We start from the raw sequence: 26,117 nt of genomic DNA on the forward strand, positions 1-26,117 counted from the left end.
GGGTCAATGGCACACTTCCCCTCCCAATAAAAAGAACTACTTAGGAGGCCATGTTCCCAAGCAGCCTCCCATTTCAAACAGACTACTGGACGCGTCTTTTTTACACTCTGCTCTGATTCATTTTGCTTAGGGGTATTTAAGTAACAATAAGGCCATGTAAATATTATAGGTTAAGGTAAAAGAAACTGAAACTTATCCCAACATTACCCAGCCCATTTACATTTAGATTGATGGAGTGTCTAAATTAGTCTAAACTGTGCAGGGCTCCAGGACAAAGATCACCTAAGTGTTTATGATTCATTTAAATACAAAGAGAGAAAATGGAAACAAGATTAAATGAAGTTGGTGAGCATGAACATGCAGCATGTGCATGAATGTGGTTATGTACAACCCATAATCACATAACGGCGATTGGCATTAAGATGTTTACAGTGTTCTCCAATATCCAGTGCATATGTATGTACTTTATATAATGCTTATTTTTTTTGAGTGGATCAAAGTGAGGCACTGAGGGTAGCTTTTCCACCCCATACTAGAGTTCTTGGGACTTGGTTCATTATCAAGGTATGATGAATGCCTGGCGGAATGTACTATGTATTCTCATATGTTTGAGCTGATTTTCACTGGTATTTCTGTTTCCTTTAATTGATAAAATATATTTGAGCAGGGTATTTGTTGTAGCTAATGAGTTTGTGTTACCATATTTGTTTGTGAACAACGATGGATTTGCACTCACTGAACAAAAGGGCTAATTCATGCTTTGGCAGAAGAATGGCTTGTAGTTTTAGAATTTTACTTACAAGGTTATTAATTTTAAATTAAATTTAATTTGTCCAAACCCCTTCAGCATGCTAGTGCTCCTAATAAAACAAGAAATGTATACAATTCGTGTTCGATGACTATGTATGCTTCTTTTAGAAAGATCTTGTTGTAGAAAAGTGCAGTATTAAATAAAGTTGGTTGCATTTGAGATGGGTAATAACAGTGAAGAACAGATGAGATTACCATGTCCTTGTACAGTTAAAGCCTGTATGAACTTGTAGATTTGAGTGTGTATGTGTATATGTTGATACTCTGCATCATGCATCTTAAAGAGTGTAAAACCACAAGACGATATGTGAGGTACGATAATAGAAACAATCCTTCCTATAGTAATGGGATGCTTTTTTCCTTATTTCAGTTATTACACTGACTATACTATACAAAATCTGCCATGGTATATATAATGTAGACTGTAAGGAAATGTTCTTCTCTATTTATATATATTTTTTCTTCTGTTTATGCTAATACAAGTGTATATCATTTTTCAAAGATTTGCAAACATAAAATGGTCTGCTTTATATTATTTTATTTCTCCCATTGGAAATAATGAAGAACACCCAGAATAACATTTGCCAAAAATATTTTTTTTGGTTTTGTTAACAGGCAAAAGTGCTTCTACTGTTTTCTAATGGAATATTTTAGTAGGCTGGTTAGATGATTATTGGTTAGAAAGGCTGAATCAAAGTGCCTGCATTAACATTATAGACATTCAACACTGCACTTAAGTTTGAAATAATGATATAATAATAATATGGCATCATGCTCATACTATTAATTAGTCTTTACATGGTGATATTTAGAACCAAGAACAAAATATTTTGCAAAGAAAGTATACTACCAAAGGCAGTAAAATAATATGCAATCATAAGGTAAACAGCCAATGCAGAAATGAACAACATTTTTTTGACTAAATAAAAATACAGCACCATGCATTATTGCCTTGTTGCTTTGAAACTGTAAAATGTCTTATAATAAAATTCCATGCGAAAGGTGCTACAGAAACTAAAGTTTGATACCCTGGTTAAAAATGGTGCCTTATTCTGTAAACAGATACACTGAGAAAGTTCAGAAGGATGACCTGCACAAAACTGAAAAAGACAGATTCGGAGAATTTCAGGGTTTTCTTTTCTATTATGTGGCAACATTGTACTTTTGGATATTTGTGAGTATACTGTATGTTTATGGCTAATTGTAAAACACAGGCAATCAGTGCAGTCTTAATTGATTGTATGGACTGAATGAACTTTGATGTCTGATACACATTAACTCTGGACCAATCCAATATTTCTTTAAAGGGCAGTTATGTATAGATGATAATGAATGTGCTAATACAAAGCAGCCCCACAAACAAATATGAGAGTAACATGAATTAAATGTAATAACAGCTAATGTTACATTTTCAAGAATTCCTTTTGAATCCAAAGCCTACCTCCATATTTTCTTGCTGTTATAAATAGCAGAACATATTCAAAGGTTGCTGGTTCTCTCTAGATACTTTGGGAATAATGTCCACACCTCTGTACTGTAACACACAGATTCAGAAAATGGACAGGTTAGGTGCATTGGCAATTCTAAATTGTCCCTAGTGTGTGTGCTTGGTGTGTTGGTGTGTGTGTGTGTGTGCCCTGCAGTGGGCTGGCTCCCTGCCCAGGGTTTGTTTCCTGCCTTGTGCCCTGTGTTGGCTGGGATTGGCTCCAGCAGACCCCCAAGACCCTGTAGTTAGGATATAGCAGGTTGGATAATGGATGGATAAAGCAAAATCACACCATTTTGAATGAATAAAACAATAACAAAATTATTGCAAATTAAGAAAAACTCCAAGCACATTCATTATAAAATACATTGCTAATATAGTTTATATGTTTAATTTTTTTGATAACTTCAGTTTTTTATTCTATTTCAAGGTCTGGGTCACTTGAGGCCATGGCTAAGATGGTGCTTTTCAACACAGTAATATACAGTATACCATACAAATCAGTATGCCATGCTGAACTGGGCAGCAGTCAATTCCCAGCAAAACAAACATGCAAATGCACACACACACACATCATACAAGTTTACTTTGTCAGTTAAACCAAAAACTTAAATTTAGTTCACATAGTCCCTAGAGGAAAGCCGCAACATAACAAAGAGAATATGCCGCACTTCCATGGGGAGACTTGTTACAGAGAAACCAATCTCAGTCTTTACAGCTAGTGTGATATTTAACACTGACTGTTGAGCTGCACTGTACAACAGGAAATAATTACTGCTAAAAATATCACAGTGAAATGTGAGAAAAAACGAACACCAATTCCAGTGCTTATTTTTTCACAAAGCACAATGTAGAAGTAAACAGTAATTTGTCATTTTTTTTCTATTGAATATCTATAGCTTTTAACTCAGATGTTCCCTTTCACTTACTTTTTGATATTTGATATGCTGTTGATTTTAAATGGTATCCTTTCTAAATCTACCAAATCATTCAGGATCATTAATGTACAGTATACAATTTTTAGTATGATGTGAAGGCATTTGTGCATGATATGTATTCAGCAGAATATATGCTGTGAAATATTCATGCATGGGTAAATAATAAAAAGGGCATTATCTGTTGCATATTTCTTTGAGATGCCAAACAATAATAACAGCGTAATGATATGAATATTGTTTACTATACTTGAAGATGTACCAAATTTTATGTGACTGTTTTTATCAGATATGTTTAGTAATGAATGTTTTCACTTGTTAATTGTTAATTTGTCAACACTGGTGCCTGACCTATGGAGTGCTTTCTACATGCCACAAAAGCTGATGCTTCTGAGCAGAACACTGCTTAAATATTAGCAATCAATGATATTTTATTAACTTATTAAATTAAGTTAAAGTCCATATTTTAGGGTGCCATTTCAAACTGGTAACAGATAACTGTGTCTTACTTTGCCGATACCGGTATTAAAATTAGCTGGCCATGGTACAGGGTATGTGACTCTAAAGATTTTCTGTCTTAAAAATTATTTTTGTGTTCATTTTTCTCACTATTATTTAATTTTAACATTATACCGTTGATGCCTTTGCAGCAGCATTTTGTCGTTATTTTCTTGTCGTTTTGCCATTTGAGTAAGAGTTGCACTTTATAAGCATACAATCGTAAGTTCTTGTGTAGGACCTTGAGCACTGTTGAACTTGGTAGTTGTAACTGTCTGACAGCAGTACGGTTGGATTTTGTAGGAGAACAGGCAAAGGATTGTCTTACATGATCGACATTTTCCTCTGATATGCTTTGTCATCCACTCCTTTCTTTATCCAATGCTGTCCCTGTCTCCATAAATTTCTTGTGCCACGCACAAATTGACGGACATGATGGTGGATGTTTTCCATACTTAGTCCTGTAGTTTTGCTGAGTCTGTGTATCCGATTTTGTTTCAATAAACCACAATACACATTGTGCCTTTTCTTGAGGAGCAGCCATTTTTTTTTAGGGGTTTATTCAACAGCCTCTCTTTCATCAACAGGGAACCTGAAGTACCCAATGCAATGTGATTACAATCTTTGATAACGACTGAGTACATAGGACAAATTTGATTAACATATCTCATCAATTGCCTTTTTAGTAATTTTTTGAAATTGTAAAGAGACTTTGTGGACACCTTGCCAGAAATGCAACATCATCTGACATGAGTAAAACATGGATAACCATAGATGCATGTGTTCCATTCTTCAGCTACATATGATACAAGTGAAATACTGTTATAACGAACTCCCAGGGACCTAAAAAATATTTTGTTGTAACGAATATTTCATTGTAATGAGATACTGTATTTGTTACTATAGTGCTTTCTTTAACTTGTATCCAGGCATTTGCAATCATTTCAATAGCTTCTTTTGCGTTACTTTTAATCTCCTCCTGCCTACAAGTTATGCTGACGAGAATTTTTCTCAGCATTTCCTTGCAATAATACACTTTCAGGGTGCGAATGATGCCCAAATCCAATAGCTGAAGTGCTGCTGTGCAATTGGGTGAGAGGTATTCAAAGCGAACATTATCTGAATGTGGAGGCATGTTGTGGGCAGCAGAGTTATCAGTCAGGAGCCGAATCATTATTTCTTCTTCATATTGTGAGGTTTCTGAACTCTTTTGAAACCCCCCACTCCCCACCTAATGGGAACAACACGCTGAAGTGCATCCTGAAGCGCGATTGCAGCGTCTGTGGAAGATTGTTTGTCCATTGCTGGGGCAGGGCAATAGGAGGCTCACAGCGCTGCAGTGAAGCGCAACAGAAGCAAATCATAAAAGATGGGGGTCACGCTATAAGTCCCTGTCTTGCACCCCAAAATACAAGGCTTAGTCTCAGTACTTTGGCAAAACCAGCTTTATTCAGCTTGAAACAGGAACGGCACAGTTATTTATTGTAGCGTGATCTGCCACTCTGCTATACACAGACATAGCAATCAGGCAGAATTGTGGCCAGGTCAGTAATCAAGTAATCTTGTTACAGTATCTGCATTTACAATTTACGTGCTCCTAACCTTGCATCACCCATTAAGATCTTTTCTGTTTACTTTGGTGGAGAGACTCAGCATATCTTTGAGCCTGCTTCTGCCCCATACAGACGCGGAGATCGCACTTCAGGACACTCTTCGGCTTGCTGTCTAGTTGGGGGAGGTCCCAAGAGAGTTTACAAACCTCACATTTTCTTGAATGAGTGCCACATTAATAGGAATGTTTCTTGAACGAGCATCACTGAACCACACAAAAACGGCTTTTTCTATGTCTTCAAATGCAGCAGTTCGCATATGTTTGCAACCCGAGATTTTTCTACTTTTTTTGCTCTGTCTTTCAAGAAAGTTGACAGTGTTGATAGCGAAATTCTGAATTCACTGGCAACGTCTTTTTTCTTTTTGCAGCAATCGAGACCTGCAAAAAATTAAAGTTTTTCTTTCTAATATGAACTGTTATCGTTTTTCCGTGTCTGCCGTTTCTATAGGAGGGTGACAGTAACTTAAATTCCAATGGATGTTTTTCAAATGTTGACGAGCAATAAGTAAAAGGTATGACTGAAAAGCGCAGGAAACAAAAAAGGCAAAAAAAAAAAAAACAGTATAAGGAAATTTCGAAGAAAGAAAGAAAAAAAATTAGTGTTTCTGTTTTGGGATCGTTGTGCACAACTGAGTTGCGGCCACAGAACTAACTGCTCTGTGAATGATTCATTCAGGCATTTCAAGGTCTTTTGTGCACTTCATTATGATGAAAGTATCTGCTGAATGTACTTCGTAGTAACGAGATTTCTATAGACTCGTGTCATATGGGGAAGCTGTCGGGACCATAAAAATACTTCGTTGTAATGAAAATTTCGTTGTAAAGATATTCGTTATAATGGAATTTTACCTGTATACCCCACCATATGAAGTAAATAAATCTAGCAATGAGAATGTTAATGTGAAGTTTTCACAATAAGCCAGTGTTCGGCTTTCAATACATCCTGAATATTTTTTTTTGTATTTGACTTCCTTAACAAATGAAAGATTTTATGGGCTGGGGGTTATTTTAATATGTTTTAATGTTGACTAGCTAATTTAGTGTAGTTTACTGTATTTTACCATGTGCACTTACTCAATTTATTTACTGTCATGCCTTTTAACTGAAAAATAAATACTGATTAAAATAATAGCCACATGAATAAGTAAATAGCAAAAGGATTCAGGATATAGTAATTTACAAAATCTCTGGTAAGTTGCTTTTGTAAAAGCAGGCTTTTCAAATCAGATTGTGAACAATTCACATCGTCAGATATATGATATTTGTAGTTGTGAGATTTATGTTTGCATCAGTACATGCAGGGTCTGTGCTTTAATTCTATGTAAGGGAGTCAATGACACAATTACATAATACGAGACTCATGCATATGGCAAGCCATTTTATCATATTAATGCTCTTCCTTGACTTGATCTAAAATATAGCACGTTTTTAACATATAATTTTGACTAATCAGTATACCTTTAATATATCATGTCATGTCATTTTCTAACCTGCTTAATCCAGACCAGGGTCATTGGGGGTTCTGGAGCTTATCCCAGCTCGCATATTCCACAAGGTAGGAACAAACCCTGCACAGGGTGCTAGTCCATCGCAGGGTGAACACATACACCCACTTGGGCCAGTTTAGGATTGCATGTCTTTAGACTGTGGGAGGAAACTAGAGAACCCAGGCGGACACAGGGAGAACATGTAAACTCCATGCAGGGAGTACCTGTAATACAAACCCTAATCTCCTTACTACGAGGCAGCTGTGCTACTTCACTGAACCACAGTGATGCCCATCTTTTAATTATAAATTAATGATACTAATCTTGCCTAGTGAAATGCATAATTACAAATATTGAAAACTCTATGGAAGTCAATTGGAAAAATACCCCAGGTTTTACTAATCAGAATGGGATTAGAGACATACGTGACTTGAATTTTGACTAGTTAAACTGTAATGAATTTAGACTAGTCAAAATGTAGTTGTAGATTTTGCAACAGGATTTAGTATGATATTTAGATGAGTCATTAACAAATGACTTACCACATGCTTGTTTGTGTGGTTTCAACTTTGATTATACTAATTGATGGCTTTGTTAACTCTTAAGATCTGTATCAAACTCAAATTTTTGTTCATTTTGAATTTTTCCTGATGTGTATTTAGATTTGCTATCTATTAGTCCTGTGTATTATAAATGTAATTATTTGTGTGCATGCACTATGATGAGCTGAGGCACCATCCAGGTTTGGTTCCCTTCTTCACCCTGAAGCAGCTACCACAGCCAGCAGCCCTCTCATGACTAAGTGTTTGAATAAAATGTTTCAGAAAGTGGACAAATGAGTAAATTAATACTATATATGTAATTGATATCATTTTTATGCATTTTATGCAGTATAGGTTATTTTTGTTAAAAGTATAATACTGCCAAAGCCAAAGTGTTTTTGTTATCAGTTTGGCCTTAAATTCTGCAACACACTTGAAAAGGAGAAAATCCTCATTACGATTCAATATAATTTCAGTAAGATGTCTCTTGAAATGTCTTTCAACTTTCAGCTATAATGTTAAAAGTTCAGTTAAAAAAAGAGGAGAAAATGAAATACATTCTTTCTGATTCCTGTAAACAGACACATAAAACTCCGCATCTACGCCCACAGTCTTCATTCTTATTAAATGAATGCTTTTTGTTTTTAAACTAAGCACTTATGTTAAATGAATAATTTCTGGCTTAAATTATACATTTTTCCTCTGTGGTTTACAACCAAAATTATACAGAGTCCCTACTATTTCTTTCCTTTTTTGAATTGTGTCCTGCATAACTTCTTCCCAGTGGTATTTTTATACTTTCCCCAAAGTGCCTCTGTCTTTCTTTAATTAACACAGCCAATAATTAGCTGGGAGATATTGTTTATTTCAATTATATGGGCCTGTGGGATTTCATTTAACTATATGTAACAATATATGAATATATTTTTAGTTTTCAGACAATTAACATTGGCATTAATTTTCTAAAGTTCATTGTTACTGGCATATGTGAAATACCAAGGGCAGGGAGTTTGAGCTGTTCTGAACCCTCATACATTACATCCACAAAACTTTAGCCTTGATAAAAGCTGATCGAAAATTGCAGCAAAATGCCCAAAAGATAACAAAGGTATATTATAATGTATATTTAGTAATACTATATACTCTGTAATATGCCTAGCTCACGATTTCCAGTGGATTTTAAGGTGCTATCTTCTATCTACAGTAAGAGTTCATACTTGGTCCATGATTGTTCAGTCTGTTTTTTGCTACACACCTCCCACCCAGATAGTCAGAAACCAAAGCTGTGTTGAGGCCTGAGAAACACTGAGAATGTTTATTTCTAAATTACAGCTTTAATGAAATTTGGAGACAGAGTGAAGGCATTTTAGTAAACAATTGCTGTGTGGTTTCTTCAATGCACCGAGGGAAGACAGAAGAGACACAGTATAGAGAGTGCATTTTGTTAATCCCTAGAGTATTGTTCAAATAATAGCTGCTTATTTCTGCAATTTCTTCCTTTCTTTAATAAAAAAATGAAAAGAAACATAGAAAAATAGTACCACAGAGAAGCACTAACAAAGCAGAAGAAAGCAAGCTTAAACCTACTTTAAAATGGATGAACATGAAATAACTGGAGAAAAAAATACTTAATTGAAAAATTGGCTTGTTACTTGGATGCCCTTTTCTGCTTTACAAACAGCTGCACTTTGGATTATATATGTACAAAATATATTATTAAATAGCTTTTGTTAACTTAGTAATTCATTTCTTCAAAAAATTCAATTTTTGTTTCATTTCATTACACAGAGAAATGATGGAATACCAAGCCCCATGATTCTGCCACCCAGCCTTTTTTTAATCTTAATGGCCATGGCTTTTAATTCTGAATAATTACCTACAGTTTTTTGAAATCATAAAATCTGCAGGTTAAACTGTATTTTAACAAAGAGAGCTATATGACAAACTAAAATAAATAATTTATTAATTGGCATTCTTTTGTATCGTACATACATCTGTAAGTGTGGAGAGCCCCCAGGAAATGAATAAAATATGGATTTGACCCTGAACCCTTTGTCAGAGTGAGATGAATTTTGCACGAATGTGCTATTAAAAGTATAATTGTTTATCATCAAAGTTAATGTTCATATGGTTTTTCCCTTTATGTAAAAGAGCAAATGTTTTCATGTGGCTGAAGGCATGAATGGCTATAATACTTTTTGGCAGTGCAAACAAAATATATTTTGTGTATTACTCGGTGTGGTTCATAGCATAAGACATACCAATTTAGCCACATTAGAAAAAGCCAAACATTTGTTTGAAATTTATAATACATATATACATATATGGTAAACGCAAGTGGTGAGAACAGACAGGCCTGCAGATGAAATGTTTGTGTCCAAGATGGCTATTGCAAATGTGGATTTAGAGAGACAGATTTGAACATCTTATGATTTTCTTGAGTGTTGGCATTACAGTGTGGTAGGGTAGTACAATTACATAAGAGAGAAAAATTATTCAAAGTTTTGTAAGATCCATACAAAAATCATACCAAAACAAAGCTTGTACCAAATAAACACTTTATCATGAAATCCCAAGGTAGAATGTTTGAAAGTACTTCCAGGTAGTATTTGTTATGATATATTTAATATAATAAATCTGTTTTTTATTTATTTCCATTGACATGTTAATTTACACCAAAGACCTCCTCGTGATCTATTTGTAATGCAACACTAATTATCTAATCAATACTTTCAAAGCTGTGTCACAGATATTTCCAGAAAATTACGTGTCTATCTAGACCCTACTGAGGAATATTGTCATTTGTATTGTTCTAACAGGTATCATCAAAGTTGGCCGTTGGAACCCATTGCCAATTCATTACTTGACTGATGCAGCAGAGGCTACTGTAGCAGACATGTTGCAAGATGTGTATCATGTTGTTACACTAAAGATTCAGCTGCAAAGGTAAGATTTGCTAAGCTGATTGCCTTTTCCATGGAAAGGAATGGTATATTAGCACAACTGTTATGGAGTTTGCATGCTCTAACCAAGTCTATATTGGCTTTCATTAGATGCTATAGATTATTTACATATTCCTTAGGAAAGCAATAATAAATCAGAATTTTCGTATAATGTGGGTGAAAAAGTATGTATGTGAAGAACTGGTATCCCTTTCAGTGCTGGGTTCTGCATCGTGTTCTATGTTGACAGTATAGAATGTAGGCACTGTTAGTGAATTTCCCCTTGGGATTAATAAAGTATCTATCTATCTATCTATCTATCTATCTATCTATCTATCTATCTATCTATCTATCTATCTATCTATCTATCTATCTATCTATCTATCTATCTATCTATCTATCTATCTATCTATCTATCTATCTATCTATCTATCTATCTATCTATCTATCTATCACTGCAAGGCTATCATAATAAAAGAAAAGAAAATGGATGTACAGATGAATGGATTCAATCTGAATTTTATTTTTAATGTTACACTACCAACTTGTAAAACATAAAGTGTGTTCTAAGAACATGACTCTTTGTGACTAATGGTACTTGCTAGTTTTCTCTTGTGTGCTTCCATCGATGCTATCCATGCTACCATGCAAAAATGCAAGAAAACTCTCAAATCTTCTCAACAAGTGATCATCAGAAGAAGGTATATTGTATACTTCTGTTTTACAGCTGTGCCAAACTGGAAGATCTTCCTGCAGAACAATGGAATCATGCTACAGTTCGCAATGCACTCAAAGAGCTATTGAAGGAAATGAACCAGAGCACACTGGCAAAGGAATGCCCACTGTCACAGGTTAGAATTGATTTTTGTAGCAGAATGCTAAATCCATTAGAAAGAAAACAGAGAATAATGACAAAAGGCAGAATTGTCCTGACAAAGAAAATGATTATAAACATGTTAGTTAGAAAATACATTTTTATGATATTTTTGTATTAATCTAGTGCAATGGGGTGTCAATAAAGTGTTACAAGATGAGTGCTTATAGTCAGAACCCTAGACAGTCATCAGTGTAAGTGGAAGGAATTCTTCTTTGGCTTGATTTCTTGGTTGCAGAAGACTGGACAAAGGTTTTTGTCTGAGAGATGGATTTGAATTGTGGCAAAAATGCTGGCTGTATAAACCAAAATTTGTTTTATTAACACGTTACTAGTCATATATAGCATTTGTTGTGCATAGAGATATGAGGCATTCATTTTTCTGTGATCAAGTTTTTATTTAATGTTTTAAGTGTTAACAGGAATAGATACATTAAAAGTGAAAAACACTGAGGCATTGGCATATAAACCATGCCTGACATGTGATCTTTCACCTTTCCTTTGAACTACAAACAACAAAGGTCATATATTTTTAAAAAGGTTTATTTGAGACACTGCGAGGTTGGACCCCATAACAGCAGTATATTCTTCTTAAAAATTATCATTCTAACTAGTAAGTTCAGTTGTCTTTAAATGATTTAAACACTCAAGTTGCTTTATGAACAGATTAATAAATTTCTCCTCAGTGATGATGAGGGTATTGCTTAAAAAAATATTTAGTTCAAAGCCCTGATTTGTCTTTGTCAATTACAATGAAAAATTACTGAAGACTTTCAATTATACTGTTAAATGAAAGTGATAATTTAAAATTCAGCAAAGATTTTCATTCGCAATAACATAGGGTAAAAATTCTTGTACTTCTTATAGAGATTGTGCTTCTGTAGTTCCCTGCATCACTTTTGCAGTTTTTCATATCAACACTTTATCCATTTATCTCTAGATTCCCTTTTGGATTTTGCATGAAGAGCGAATGCTTGCCATAAACCTTACTTAACTTTTCAATTTAGTTAATCAATTCCTCAATTTTTAAACCATTTTTATTACTAAAACCATTTGGAAGATGCCTTTACACAAGGCGACTTACATAATCAGTATTAATTCTGACTGTTTAAAACATATTTTATATTTAGAGAATGGCATATTTATATTAGAAGCACAGATAGTTTAAGTGACTTGCATAGGGAAACACAGTATGCTGGGGGCACAGAGTGATGTTGGCTAATGGCCAAGCCACTTCTCCACATTACCTACCTCAAACGAAGCAGGACTGTAAAGAGCCAGAGTGTAGTCTAGCAGCATTAGAGTTTGCATAACTAGTAGTAAAAGTACAAGCATTACTAATAAAAAATGTTAATATGACACAAAATAAAGTAAACAGCAAAGAATAGTGAATTTATATATAAATATGTATGCCATATATAAAAGCATAGATATTGCATATTTATATTTACAAATAATTTCCTGAAGTTTTTAAGGCCAAATGATATTAAAATTCAAACTTGACTTGATACATATTTTGGCTTGAAGAAATCCTTTTTCTAGCCTTCCTGGGCTCCTCCAATGCTCTAGCATGCTATAGGCTAGAAAGCGATCGAGTTAGTAACAGCCAGTAGCTATTGCAGCCACATTGATCATCAAGATAAACTCACTGTACCAGCTGACAGGCTTTAATGTTGCATGAGCAATCATACCAAGAGTCCTAACAAGAACAAAATATGCTACAGTAGATGTCAATGAGGAACTTTTTAGATTGTCAAAAACTAATGGTTCCAACTTGTCATTTCACTTCTTCATCAGTCTTCTTTCTAAAATTGTGTTAATCTTTTCTCCTGTTTGACTGGACATTCTGCTGCACACAATGTATCGGCAATCCAAAGCTTTAAACCTATTTTTACCATGAGACATGCTCATTTACACTTTACTTAGTGTTCACTGCATTTAGACTCAATCCTGAAGCTGGTTACCATGAAATAAAATGCAATCTTACTTTTAACCTAAAAATCCTCTCTGAGCAAGTGGCATATTAATGACTTTCACAGATCTTTCTACATATTTCTTCAATTTTTAAATATCTCTGTGCTATTTAATGTTTACAGCTTCACCTTTTAGCTTGTTCTACATCACTATAAACCAACAACTTTAATTACGTCAATTGGATTCATCCATTTTTACTGTTATCTATGTTTCTGAATGCATCTTTGTAAGCATCCTGCAATACTACAACATAACCTTTCAAGATTATTTCTATCTGAATACTGTTGCTAACCTTATAATTTTGAATTCTCTAATTGATAACCTTATAATTTTTAATTCTCTAATTAGTTTATCACTAATGATTGAGTGACCAAAAATTATTTTATTCAGTTTAAAATTCTAAGGTGCACGTTCTAAAACATCTAACCATTGTTAGTGGCAAACTGCATTTTTTATGATACTTTCGAAAGGTTTAATATATAATATATTTTACTATAAAGGTAATCAATTTAAAAGCTTACATGTTGTTCACATTAAAACATTTTGTAAATCCTGAAGTATTATTATTATCCAAGAGGATTAAGTTCCTAATTGAATTTTTTATTTTTCCTAATTTCCCCATGTCCAAAGTGAAACAGACTCTTCAGACTCTCAGTCTACGTTAACCTGAATCTCCTACCAAATCATCCCCTACATATTAAAGTGTTCTTTTTAGGTCTTATAATTGTGGTGAACAGCATAAACAACCTCACATTTTTAACTGCCATGTCAGGCTTTACTTTATACACTCAGTAACTAATGTAAATTCCGTGTACTCTCATCATTTTTAACAACCATATTTATTTGATTTAAATATAGCATTGTTCCACTATATTTAAATCAAGTGAGCAGAATAAACACAGACCATCAGTGGTTTGACCACAGTATGGTTATTCTACTTTGATAGACGCTTATTGATTTTAGGCCAGATTCTTAGAAAATATTACTTGCATTTTACATACATATTGACTGTTAAATACTACCCTCTTTTGATTGTGTTGTTTCTATTTTAGATTGTTATCCCCTAATTAGTAATTACTGTTATCCAAAATTACAAAAAAATCATTCATCCTGCAAATAATAAATTAAAGCAATTAGAAAATATAAACTTAACAAGTAATGGAGAGCAAAACTGAGTTTAAAAGAATTAGTATAGTTAGTTCCAAGAAATAGCTTTCTGCAAAACCAAAAGTACTTTGGAGGTAACTGTCAGAGGGGCAGACGGTTTTAACAGTCCCACGATGCTTTGTAAAGAGGTATGTTTTATATTTCTTTGTATTTCTCTTTGTGTGTATTTTTAGGTTGTACAAATGAAAATCATAAATCCCATTGTTCTCATACAGTACTTGTTTTATATTTCTGAAGCATTTTTAATAAGTAAATTCCTTATATTAAAGGTATAAAATTTGCTTAATATAGATTTCTTTAAAAGATTTTTGTTAAAACATTGAATATTAGTAAACATCTTTTATTTTCTACCTTCTTATGGTTACAGTACAGTACATATGAAACATGCAAGGAAAGAATACTTAGAATAGTATCCTCCAAAATAACAGACGCATTTTACATGAAGGACTGCATGATTTCAACCAGCCTCTAATTAAACCAATTAATTCTAATGATTTGTTTGTGTGCAGTCTTGCTCCTTTATTTCAAAATTAATTCTTAATGATTATAGGAAAATGTTTTCAATAACCTCACCTGCATCTCTTTCTCTGTTGATGTTTCATCTTCAGTTCTTTCATGAGAAATTTTTAGTTAAATGATATTAACACAGAATTTCTTCCAGCCCCTTCCATATTCAATATTTGAAAGAATCTGTGTAACACTGCTTTATTTTCTACTACTACTATTCCTTTCCTAGTGATTGGTCTGGAACAGAAATCACAGTTACAAGGAAACAAATATAACTGAACACTTATACTTAAATTATGAACTGCTCTAAAAGGGTTTAAGTTTTTCTAATTCGGTCAATATCATTATGAAAACTCTATATCAAGACCACATGTTATATTTTACAAGTATGTTCTGCAGTTTAATTAATTTACATGACTTTCTTTCTTTCTGTAAAATATTACTTAAATATTCCACTTTTGTTGTTCAAGTTTTTCTGGTTATGCCATATTTGTAACATTTTGTAAATAAAATTATAACAACTTGATTTTAACAAAGACAAAGTGATCTTCAGTAATCATTGCTTCAGTCAGTCCACTAGCTGTACATAATACATGTTTCATGATTCCTGAACAGAAACGCCTTATGCTCCTTACATTATATCTAGCATTACAAATTCAAAGTGTCTTTGTATTTGATAGAGAGAGATGGGTAAGAACAGTTGTTTTAATTCAAGGTGACGAGTTAACTTAAACTGAAAAAATGATAGCAATGCCACCTGCTTTTTATAATGGTAATAACGGATAGAGTATTTACTGAGCGCCAACTAAAACATAAACAGTGCCAGTCTGCAGTCCTTACATTCCACATTGATTTCAGTTTATGATTCTAGAAACACTCTTTAAACAAAACAATGTGTTTTCAATTTTCTTAGGACTTCTTGGGTTATCGCAACTAGTGCACATTATGATATAGATGAATTAAATTCCATAGTGACAATGAAGTAGAGATATTATTTTTCTTAATTTTAACATTCTGTTCTCTGAGGCCAAGCAAACTATTTTACTTTTGAAACTAGAACAGGGTGGTTCAGAAATAATATGAAAATACATGAAGGCACAGTATCTGTTAAAAAGCTATCAAAGTATAAAAAAACAAAAATAAGTACACATGCAAAACTATTTGTACGAACTAACTAACGTTTTGTAATATTATTTGTGCATTCATGGTATTTAAAAAATAATAATTTAGTAATTTGTGGTAATATGATGTTGATAGTGTATCTCTTGATATTTGATTGAATTATAAGACACTAATGTCTTCAGATTTTAATGCAGTGACCTTAAGTAAGTACAGTATTACTTAAAAATTGTATATCTGTTGTTGTCTCCTCAGAGTATGATTTCTTCCATTGTTAACAGTACGTACTATGCCAATGTTTCCTCTACTAAGTGCCAAGAGTTTGGCAGGTGGTACAAAAAGTACAAGAAGATTAAAGGTGAGATGAGACATTTACTTTTGTCTTTCTGTGCTATAAGTTATACTTATTTGTTACAGCTAAAAAGAAATGAGGAAAAAAGAGATGGTTTACTTCTGCAAAGTATAGGTCACCTCCATGCTATCTATATTCAATTAAAATTGCCCAGACCATCCCAAAGTAATTTCTATGGGCATTGTACTTTTGCTGTCATCAACATATTTATTACAAATGGAACACAGACAAGTTAAATGATTTTCTCATGCTGAATTTAAAGGTGCACCTCTCATTTTTTGATTCCAACTTTCAAGCCACTAGTTTTGACATTGATATGTAAAGACATTTGTATTTTATGTTTGAAACAAGGCAGCCAATGCAAGAAGTGCAAGACAAGAAAGGGAGAGACAATAAAGAAACATAGACATATAGAAATGGAATAGCAGGAGTAAACAAATCCAAAGAAATGAAGAAGACACAAAGAGTCCAACCTTGCATGCTTTCTCTTCATTTTCTGTTCCAGGATTTGATACAAGCTCAATAATTGAAAACCTGTGTTTGTAAATTTTTACTTTTTGTGTATTTCAAAAGTATATACATCCTACATAAAGCAATGTTTTTATAATTGCTTATTTTTCATAGAATTAACCTATTTTTTCAATTAAATGTTGTTGATTACAAGATTATATTAATAAAGAAACACATCTGACAGAATTTGTCCTGATTTCTGCAATTACATCAACAAAAGATAAAACCTCAAAAGGGTGTGTAGCAGTGGCAACTGGTGAAAAAAATTTGGATGGTAGTGCGGGTTTTGAGGGGACAAACTGAAGCAGCACTTATGTATTATATAGTGTCTTTCACATCTATCTATCTATCTATCTATCTATCTATCTATCTATCTATCTATCTATCTATCTATCTATCTATCTATCTATCTATCTATCTATCTATCTATCTATCTATCTACAGTTAGGTCCATAAATATTTGGACAGAGACAACTTTTTCCTCATTTTGGTTCTGTACATTACCACAATGAATTTTAAATGAAACAACTCAGATGCAGTTGAAGTGCAGACTTTCAGCTTTAATTCAGTGGGGTGAACAAAACGATTGCATAAAAATGTGAGGCAACTAAATCATTTTTTTAACACAATCCCTTCATTTCAGGGGCTCAAAAGTAATTGGACAAATTAAATAACTGGAAATAAAATGTTCATTTCTAATACTTGGTTGAAAACCCTTTGCTGGCAATGACAGCCTGAAGTCTAGAACTCATGGACATCACCAGATGCTGGGTTTCCTCCTTTTTAATGCTCTGCCAGGCCTTTACTGCAGCGGCTTTCAGTTGCTGTTTGTTTGTGGGCCTTTCTGTCCGAAGTTTAGTCTTCAACAAGTGAAATGCATGCTCAATTGGGTTAAGATCAGGTGACTGACTTGGCCATTCAAGAATTTTCCACTTCTTTGCTTTAATAAACTCCTGGATTGCTTTGGCTGTATGTTTTGGGTCATTGTCCATCTGTATCATGAAACACCGCCCAATCAATTTGACTGCATTTAGCTGGATTTGAGCAGACAGTATGTCTCTGAACACCTCAGAATTCATTCGGCTGCTTCTGTCCTGTGTCACATCATCAATAAACACTAGTGTCCCAGTGCCACTGACAGCCATGCACGCCCATGCCATCACACTGCCTCCACCGTGTTTTACAGATGATGTGGTATGCTTTGGATAATGAGCTGTTCCATGCCTTCTCCATACTTTTTTCTTGCCATCATTCTGGTAGAGGTTGATCTTGGTTTCATCTGTCCAAAGAATGTTTTTCCAGAACTGTGCTGGCTTTTTTAGATGTTCTTTAGCAAAGTCCAATCTAGCCTTTCTATTCTTGAGGCTTATGAGTGGCTTGCACCTTGCAATGCACCCTCTGTTTTTACTTTCATGCAGTCTTCTCTTTATGGTAGACTTGGATATCGATACTCCTACCCCCTGGAGAGTGTTGTTCACTTGGTTGGCTGTTGTGAAGGGGTTTCTCTTCACCATGAAAATGATTCTGCGATCATCCACCACTGTTGTCTTCCGTGGACGTCCAGGTCTTTTTGCGTTGCTGAGTTCACCAGTGCTTGCTTTCTTTCTCAGGATGTGCCAAACTGTAGATTTTGCCACTCGTAATATTGTAGCAATTTCTCGGATGGGTTTTTTCTGCTTTCGCAGCTTAAGGATGGCTTCTTTCACCTGCATGGAGAGCTCCTTTGACCACATGTTGTCTGTTCACAGCAAAATCTTCCACATGCAAGCACCACACCTCAAATCAACTCCAGGCCTTGTATCTGCATAATTGATAATGACATAACGACGGACCTGCCCACACCTGCCCATTAAATAGCCTTTGAGTCAATTGTCCAATTACTTTTGAGCCCCTGAAATGAAGGGATTGTGTTAAAACATGCTTTAGTTGCCTCACATTTTTATGTAATCGTTTTGTTCACCCCACTGAATTAAAGCTGAAAGTCTGCACTTCAACTGCATCTGAGTTGTTTCATTTAAAATTCATTGTGGTAATGTACAGAACCAAAATTAGAAAAAAGTTGTCTCTGTCCAAATATTTATGGACCTAATTGTATCTATTATATAGTGACTTTCACATCTATTATTATACAGTGCCTTTCATATCTATCTGTCTATCTAGTCATTCTTCATGCTCTTGTGGTCCTTATCATAGTCAATACATATCTTGGCCTGTTCAATACCAGACCCATAGGACAAATCCAGACTAAAATGCATTATGCCCTTTCCACCATGCTGCCCAATCTGAGGTCCGTGACATCCACAGTCCCCTTATTCTTCACATAACTTGCCCTATAGATGTGGAAAGGAACAGGTGCACCTTCTACCCAAAATTTTTACTACACCTTTCTCTAAATTGCCCAATCCTCTGCCAGGTTTCCCATTCTGCTAAAACCCTCACCATAATGTCTACACACCCACCTCCGTAATCTTCCAATAACATGCACTTCTGTCTGTCATATACCACGTCATCACAGTTTTGCATCCAAGTTTATCATTTACCACACCCACAGAATCATTTGTGGCTTTATTTTATTCTACACTTGCTGCCACTCTGCTTAGTCCTATGCAGCCCGCTGTGGCACAAATTCACATTGTAAGACCCATTGACCCCATCATCTTAAAAGCATAACTCTCCCCTCAACCTGTCTTGTATTGCACCCACACCTAAATCTTTTATAATCAGAATACTTATATTTCCTTGAACATAAATTTTGCCCTCCTTTCCTTCAGGCTTGAAAATTTCTCAAATACTTTCTGATTAAATTGAGTCCTTTCACTAAGCCTACCAAAAAATTAGCCTCATATTATTGTCTAGATCCGTGTTTCCCAACCTTTTTTCTATAGTAGCACATGTTTTGTAACCAAAATTATCCCAAGATGCACCAATATTTTACTAACCACAAACACATACAGTATATCTCATACACTTGCTCAACTGCCCAAAGGGGTGGGACAACCAGAAGAAGCCTGTTAAAAAAGGAGCTCCGAGATCAGTGTTCACAGACACAGAACTTAGTGAGCACTTTGGAGGCATCTTTTGCCTTCCACTTTCTTCTTCAGTGGCAATTCGTATGTCCATTATCCACCAATACTGTGAGGCTCGCTAGTGACCGCACACCCAGGGAAAATGATCACTAGAACCTAGGAGTCACATCCCAAGTACTTTACCATGGCAATTGCGAAGCTTCTTTTATGCCAGCTAATCTGGATATCAGCGCATGTTCTCAACCTCTCTCCAGATAAACTTATCCTCCTTAGACACATCTCAACCACCTGTGAAGTTTGTGCAGGAAAAAGAATGTGTATAAGATCATCCTTGATCACTTGCCTGCTGCAAATTTCTTAAGTCAGATCAGCCTGGTCCAAGCTCCTTTATCTTTTTGTTTTCTTCATGTGAACAGTTTATGAAGGGTTGTTTCATTAAAGAAATAACTGAATTTTCTTTGGTTTCTGAAGTTCCACTTGAAGTTGCCATCTCCCTAAAGTGGTGCTCACTCATCTGTAGTCACATTAATGGTGGGTGTGAACTATGAACCATTGACATCAACTTGAAATTGTGCGTTGACGATTGTCCAATCACATTAGATTAAAAACACATAAAAGAATACTAATTTGCTGCCAATAAATGTGGGAGTGTCTCAGGCGCAGAGAGCTGTGTCCCCAGAAAAATCTGAAAGCAACCAATTAACACTAGAATTACTAGAGCCAATGAAAAAACTCGTAAATCCGGCCCACCTTCAATCCCTTTGCACCTGTCCATCAGCCTCTTTTGTCTTTTAAATGTGTCGATAAGCCCAAGCAGCCTGCTATACCATCCCACCCACTGCCTCAGAATGGGCAAGAAGTTCTCCCAGTTCCTGCTTTGATTGATTATCTGGGAGTGAGCTACCCAGAATTGTAAGGGGAAAAAATTTGATGTGTTTTGTGTCTACAACAATCAATGTAAACACATTGTTAAAACAGAAACGTTTTTCATGTTTTAGTAATAAAAAACAAAATGTAGACATGAACTGCATAATGTATGAAGGCTGATAGCCAAATATCAAATAAACACTTTCACAAAAGGTGCAAGTACAGTAGGCCAGCTTCTGTGGTGTAGTGGTAAGCTCCGGTGACTTATAATCCGGGGGTCGTGAGTTTGAAACCAGCTCCCCGGCAAATTCACCATTTTGAGTAGTGAGCTGCTCTTATTGTTAATTATATACAATAAGAACATTGTGTCTGTAAAAGCCGGTGTAAATTTATAGGACTTTGAAAAGTTAGGGTTTTTTTTTTCACTTTTATTCTCTCAGTCATGATCATGATACAACAACCCCCCCCCCCCACCCCCCCGCCCCAGATCTGACATGGTTACTTTTTATCTGAAACTGGGAATAACTGTAGATTTGAGTGGTGTTTTCAGACAATGGAACTGGAAATTCTCTGATCTGGAGGGATTAAAGTTGACACACAAACGCTGGTGAATCTGCCTTCTTCGTAACTCACCGTCACTTGATTTTTTTTTATTCAGTTTTATTGAGTGCTCCTGCTCACGCTGAATTAGTATGCACCTTATAGTCCACAATGTCAAAGCCGCACTGACAAAACAGAGACATATGTTTATATGATATTTGGAATCACTCATTTTATGACCTGTATAGCACATTTCAGAAAATATTGTGGCACTGATGCAACATTATTCATATTATTCATATTCATTCGCACGCCTTCTTGTGCTTGTAATCAGTGACCTCGTTCTTTTTTTTTTTTCGATCTTGCCAGTGTCCACTTCTGGGTGCACAGTACTGTTTCTTTTGTACTCTAGGACATGCAGAGGAAAGAATAGTACAGAGAGGTCAGTTCCGTGCTATATGCAATCATCAGATTAAAATGTTTACAGTTCACACACAACCAAGGGCCGTACTTTCTACATTTACGACATGTGTACCCATTGCAATGTACACTCTTCTTTCTGTGCTGTGGTTAATAGTGCACTGAAGGGGCTGGGGGGAGTGGCAGTCTTGAAACAGAAACTTGTCGATATTGCATCCTCTTTTGCTTTATCCATTGTCTTTTCTTGTAAAAAGTGATGAAGAAGCTCCTCTACAAGGTGAGCCATGAACACTCTTCTTTTCTCAGTGGCCCCCATGCATGCCTTGCACAGTACATGTGCGTTGATCGCTGCCATGTCAAGCTTGTTATAGCACAAGTAACTGGCCACCTTTGTGCTCCTGCTGCACTGAATAAGCTCACGCCTTCTGGTGCACGATATCAGCGCAGCACCGGAAAAAAAAAGAAAGAGACAAATATATGTGACATTTTGAAGAAATCATTTTATGGCTTGAATAGTACCAATCAGAAAACATTGTCGCACTAATGCAATATTATTTGAAAACGAACAGCGTCAGATCGGCTGTAAATGTATGGCATCTCCCATGCCCCCAAAACCTTCTGATCTGACTCTAACTAACAGCACCAGTATAAATTCACACCCAATCTGATGTTGTTTGTTTTTAAATAATATTGCATTAGTGCGATGATGTTTTCTGATTGGTACTGTTCAGGTCATAAAATGATTTCTTCAAAATCTCAAAATGAGTGTTTTGTGTCTACCACCATCTATGTAAACACATCGTTAAAACAGAAATGTTTTTCATATTTTAGTAATAAATAACAAAATGTAGACATGAACTGTATAATGTGTGAAGGCTGTGAATTATTTCCCCTGACAATTCTGAATAGCTCACTCTCAGATAATCAATCAAGACAGGAACTGGGAGAACTTCTTTCCCATTCGGAGGCGGTCGGGGGGAATGGTATAGCAGGCTGCTTGCTGCTTGGGCTTATTGACACATTTAGAAGACAAAAGAGGCTGATGGAGAGGTGCAAAGGGATGGAAGGTGGGCCGGATTTACAAGTTTTTTCGTTGGCTCTGGTAATTCTAGTGTTAAATGGTAGCCTCAGGTTACTTGCTTGCCAAAAGATCAAGGACTTACATACACTCTCATTTGGCCAGTGCCCTTCACTCAGGAAATATAGGTATTCACACAGAAATTAAACAAATAGTCAGAAACAATTTTTAATGGATGGTAACATGTTCTAATACCAGGCACATTGTTAAAATAAACAAATTTGTTTCATGATTATTTTGCATTAAATAATTAAGTAGAGTGTTTAAAATATTTGGGTGCTATATAAGGTACTTAGTTCAGAACTAACCCCAGATTAGTTTTAAATCCTGTGCTCTACTGATCTTAGAGTTGGTTGGGCTTTTGGAAAATATAAACAAGACAGACAAGGAAGAAACCAGCAGAGCAAGACTGGATTTTATTTATCTATTTCTGTTTTACTTTATTACTTTGTGTTTTTCCTAGTGGAATGAAGGTCAGTAGGAACAAGACAGAATACATGTTTGTGAATGATAGAAAGGTCAGTGGAATGGTGAGGATACAGGGAGTAGAGTTGGCAAAGGTGAACGAGTTTAAATACTTGGGATCAACAGTACAGAGTAATGGGGATTGTGGAAGAGAGGTGAAAAAGAAAGTGCAGGCAGGGTGGAATGGGTGGAGAAGAGTGTCAGGAGTAATTTGTTATAGACGGTTATCAGCAAGAGTGAAAGAGAAGTTCTACAGAACAATAGTGAGACCAGCTATGTTATATGGGTTGGAGAAGGTGGCACTGACCAGAAAGCAGGAGACAGAGCTGGAAGTGGCAGAGTTAAAAATGTTAAGATTTGCATTTGGTGTGACAAGGATGGACAAGATTAGAAATGAGTACGCTAGAGGGTCAGCTCAGATTGGACAGTAGGGAGACAAAGTCAGAGACTCAAGATTGATTTGGTTTGGACATGTGGAGGGGAGAGACACTGGGTATATTGGGAGACCGATGTTTAGGATAAAGCTGCCAGACAAGAGGAAAAGAGGAAGGCCCAAGAGAAGGATTATGGATGTGGTGAGAGAGGACATGCAGGTGATGGGTGTAACAGAACAAGACTTGGGATAAGATTTCAGCTAAAGAAGAATTAAAATGGTTCAGTAAATCCATGGATGATGGATGAAGAATTTACTTTCATTCATCAGTTTACTGCATTTGCATTATCTAGTTTTTAAGATTAGCATAGCATCATCAGAAACAGGGCAGAATCTAGTCTTTGACATGGCAACAACCTATCACAAGGCCCAATTAATCAGGCACCTACAGTTTAGACTTGCAAATTAATGTACAACATGTGTGTTTGAGACTGAAAACAGAGAACTCAGTATGAAGTCCACATAGAAAAGGAAAATACGGGCAAATCTACACAGTAATGATCTCAGCCCAAAACTTGAAACAAGTCTCCTGTAGTGGTGTAACTAGAACCACTGACCACTGTGCCACCCGTAGCAAACTTCCCATGCTTCTTAACACATATGGTCTTTGTTTACACTGGCTTTTATATAAATTATTGAACAAAATGCTTCAACGTGTTTGCAACTCGTGTATGCAGTATGCACTTCAACTCACAGTGAAGGACAAAAACAACAGATTTTTAAACCACATATAATATCAGCTGAGACAACTAATAACCTGACAATGAACCAGTAGAATTTCATTAGACTTGGAAGTTGAGTAATTCACTTCCAAACAAGAAACTCTATAATTCACTTTAAAATGGACAACAAAAGTCATGTTGTAAATTCCACTTTATGATTCTTTTTTCCAATAAACAAAATCAAGTAATATTCAGCCTCTTATTCAGTGCTGAATCACTTGCATTTTCTTATTAACAGTGTTGTACAAGTATATGGATTTTGTTCAACATTGTGATTCACTGAATGTGACTAACAGATATTGCTGGACAGGTTTCTCTGTTATGTCATGTGCATAATTTTTTACATCTAACACTAGCATTTAGCATGATCGGTATTCCTCAAGTGCCTTGTCCACAAAGCCATGTGTTTAACAAATCTGTTGAGTGGTTTTCTGGCTTATGTTCTTGGCACTTCAACTGCCTGTCAGGATCCATTTTGTAAATGGCTGTATGATTATGTATATTTTTTAGAAAGACGTCTTTCAGGTCAGAATTGGTCTTTGTCATTGCAAAGAGGCACCTGAGTGTTGCCATTATCTTTAGCTACACTGTTGTATTTATTTATGCATGATGAAAACTCCTTATTTACTGTTATCTATAGACTTTTCACAATCTCTCCACCGTAATGCATTGCCAATGTAATTATTGAGTATTTTCTGTGAAAAGCAATCTTATTATATGATAATCACAAACTATACTGACTCAAAACTGTTTTGTTCTGTGTCTGTTGCCCAAGTATTCTAAACATATGCACTGAAAGCTTTTGAGCTGCATACTAGAAGCATCATAGTCTTACAATAGCTAAACCTGGTTTGAATTATGTGTTAATGTCTTTTTTAATAAAGTAGTGGGAACTAAATGGTTCCCTTATAATCAAAACCATCATTTCCTAAGGTTAAACTATGGGATTCTGTTACAAATAGACATATTTTGATGGCCTAGCTGAAGAATGTGTCTTTTACTTAGAAATGAATTTGAAAAATTGAGTAATTATACCCTGAACCAGATCAAAGTAAACACAACCGAAAACACAGAATAGAAAGCTCTGTTTGCTGGAAAATAGCATCAGGTTACAGAATATCATTTTAAGTTTGGTTTGTATATTTCGAAAACATGGCCCAAAATAAAGGACAAAAAGCATGCAAAGGAGAGGCAATCATAAAGAACAGATGGCAAAACATGGGTACAGAAAAATGATTGGGCAGCACAAACATTCCGTTTTCATAGGCTGAAGTGACTGTCAGTCTAGGCTTTAATATCAGATTTTATTGGAAGTCATTAAACAAAGGATTTTTTTAGAGTATATTTGAATTGGAAATTACAGACATTTGCATTCTGGACTAATGTTTTGAAATAGTTATCTGTAAGTGCCTTTACTTGTCATTTGTTTTCTTTCAAGTTAAAACAAACACAAATATAAACACAAAGCACAGAATATTTTACTCTGGGACTCTTTCACAAAGTACAGATGCTATAACATAAAAAAGTAAATGAAGGTTAAAGTAATTTCAAGCCTTTTATCATATTTCTGATGATGGCAAATTGAGAATGTTGAATTTGTTCTTTTATAATAAATCAATCCAATATATGCACATGACTCTAGTTTTATTTTCATTTCATCCATTTTTAACCTAGTTTTTCATTTCAAGGTGGAATGAAACTGAAACATATCCCAGTGTTATTAGATACAAGGCAAGAACCAGATTTGGCTT

The 26,117-nt window shown here is 35.2% G+C and overlaps 1 protein-coding gene across 5 annotated transcripts in view; it reads left to right on the top strand.

The window, feature by feature from the left end:
• The window catches only part of satb2 (SATB homeobox 2), a 223,698-nt gene that overhangs the window by 105,480 nt on the left and 92,101 nt on the right, over positions 1 to 26,117 (top strand). For all 5 annotated transcript variants that reach the window (XM_051930522.1, XM_051930521.1, XM_028807591.2 and 2 more), the window contains 3 exons: positions 10,190 to 10,316; positions 11,040 to 11,163; positions 16,209 to 16,311. In XM_051930522.1, the coding sequence (XP_051786482.1) occupies positions 10,190 to 10,316; positions 11,040 to 11,163; positions 16,209 to 16,311 (354 nt within the window). The remainder of the gene's footprint in view (positions 1 to 10,189; positions 10,317 to 11,039; positions 11,164 to 16,208; positions 16,312 to 26,117) is intronic.

This window comes from Erpetoichthys calabaricus, chromosome 8 (assembly GCF_900747795.2).
Source record: "Erpetoichthys calabaricus chromosome 8, fErpCal1.3, whole genome shotgun sequence".
Lineage (NCBI taxonomy): Eukaryota > Metazoa > Chordata > Cladistia > Polypteriformes > Polypteridae > Erpetoichthys > Erpetoichthys calabaricus.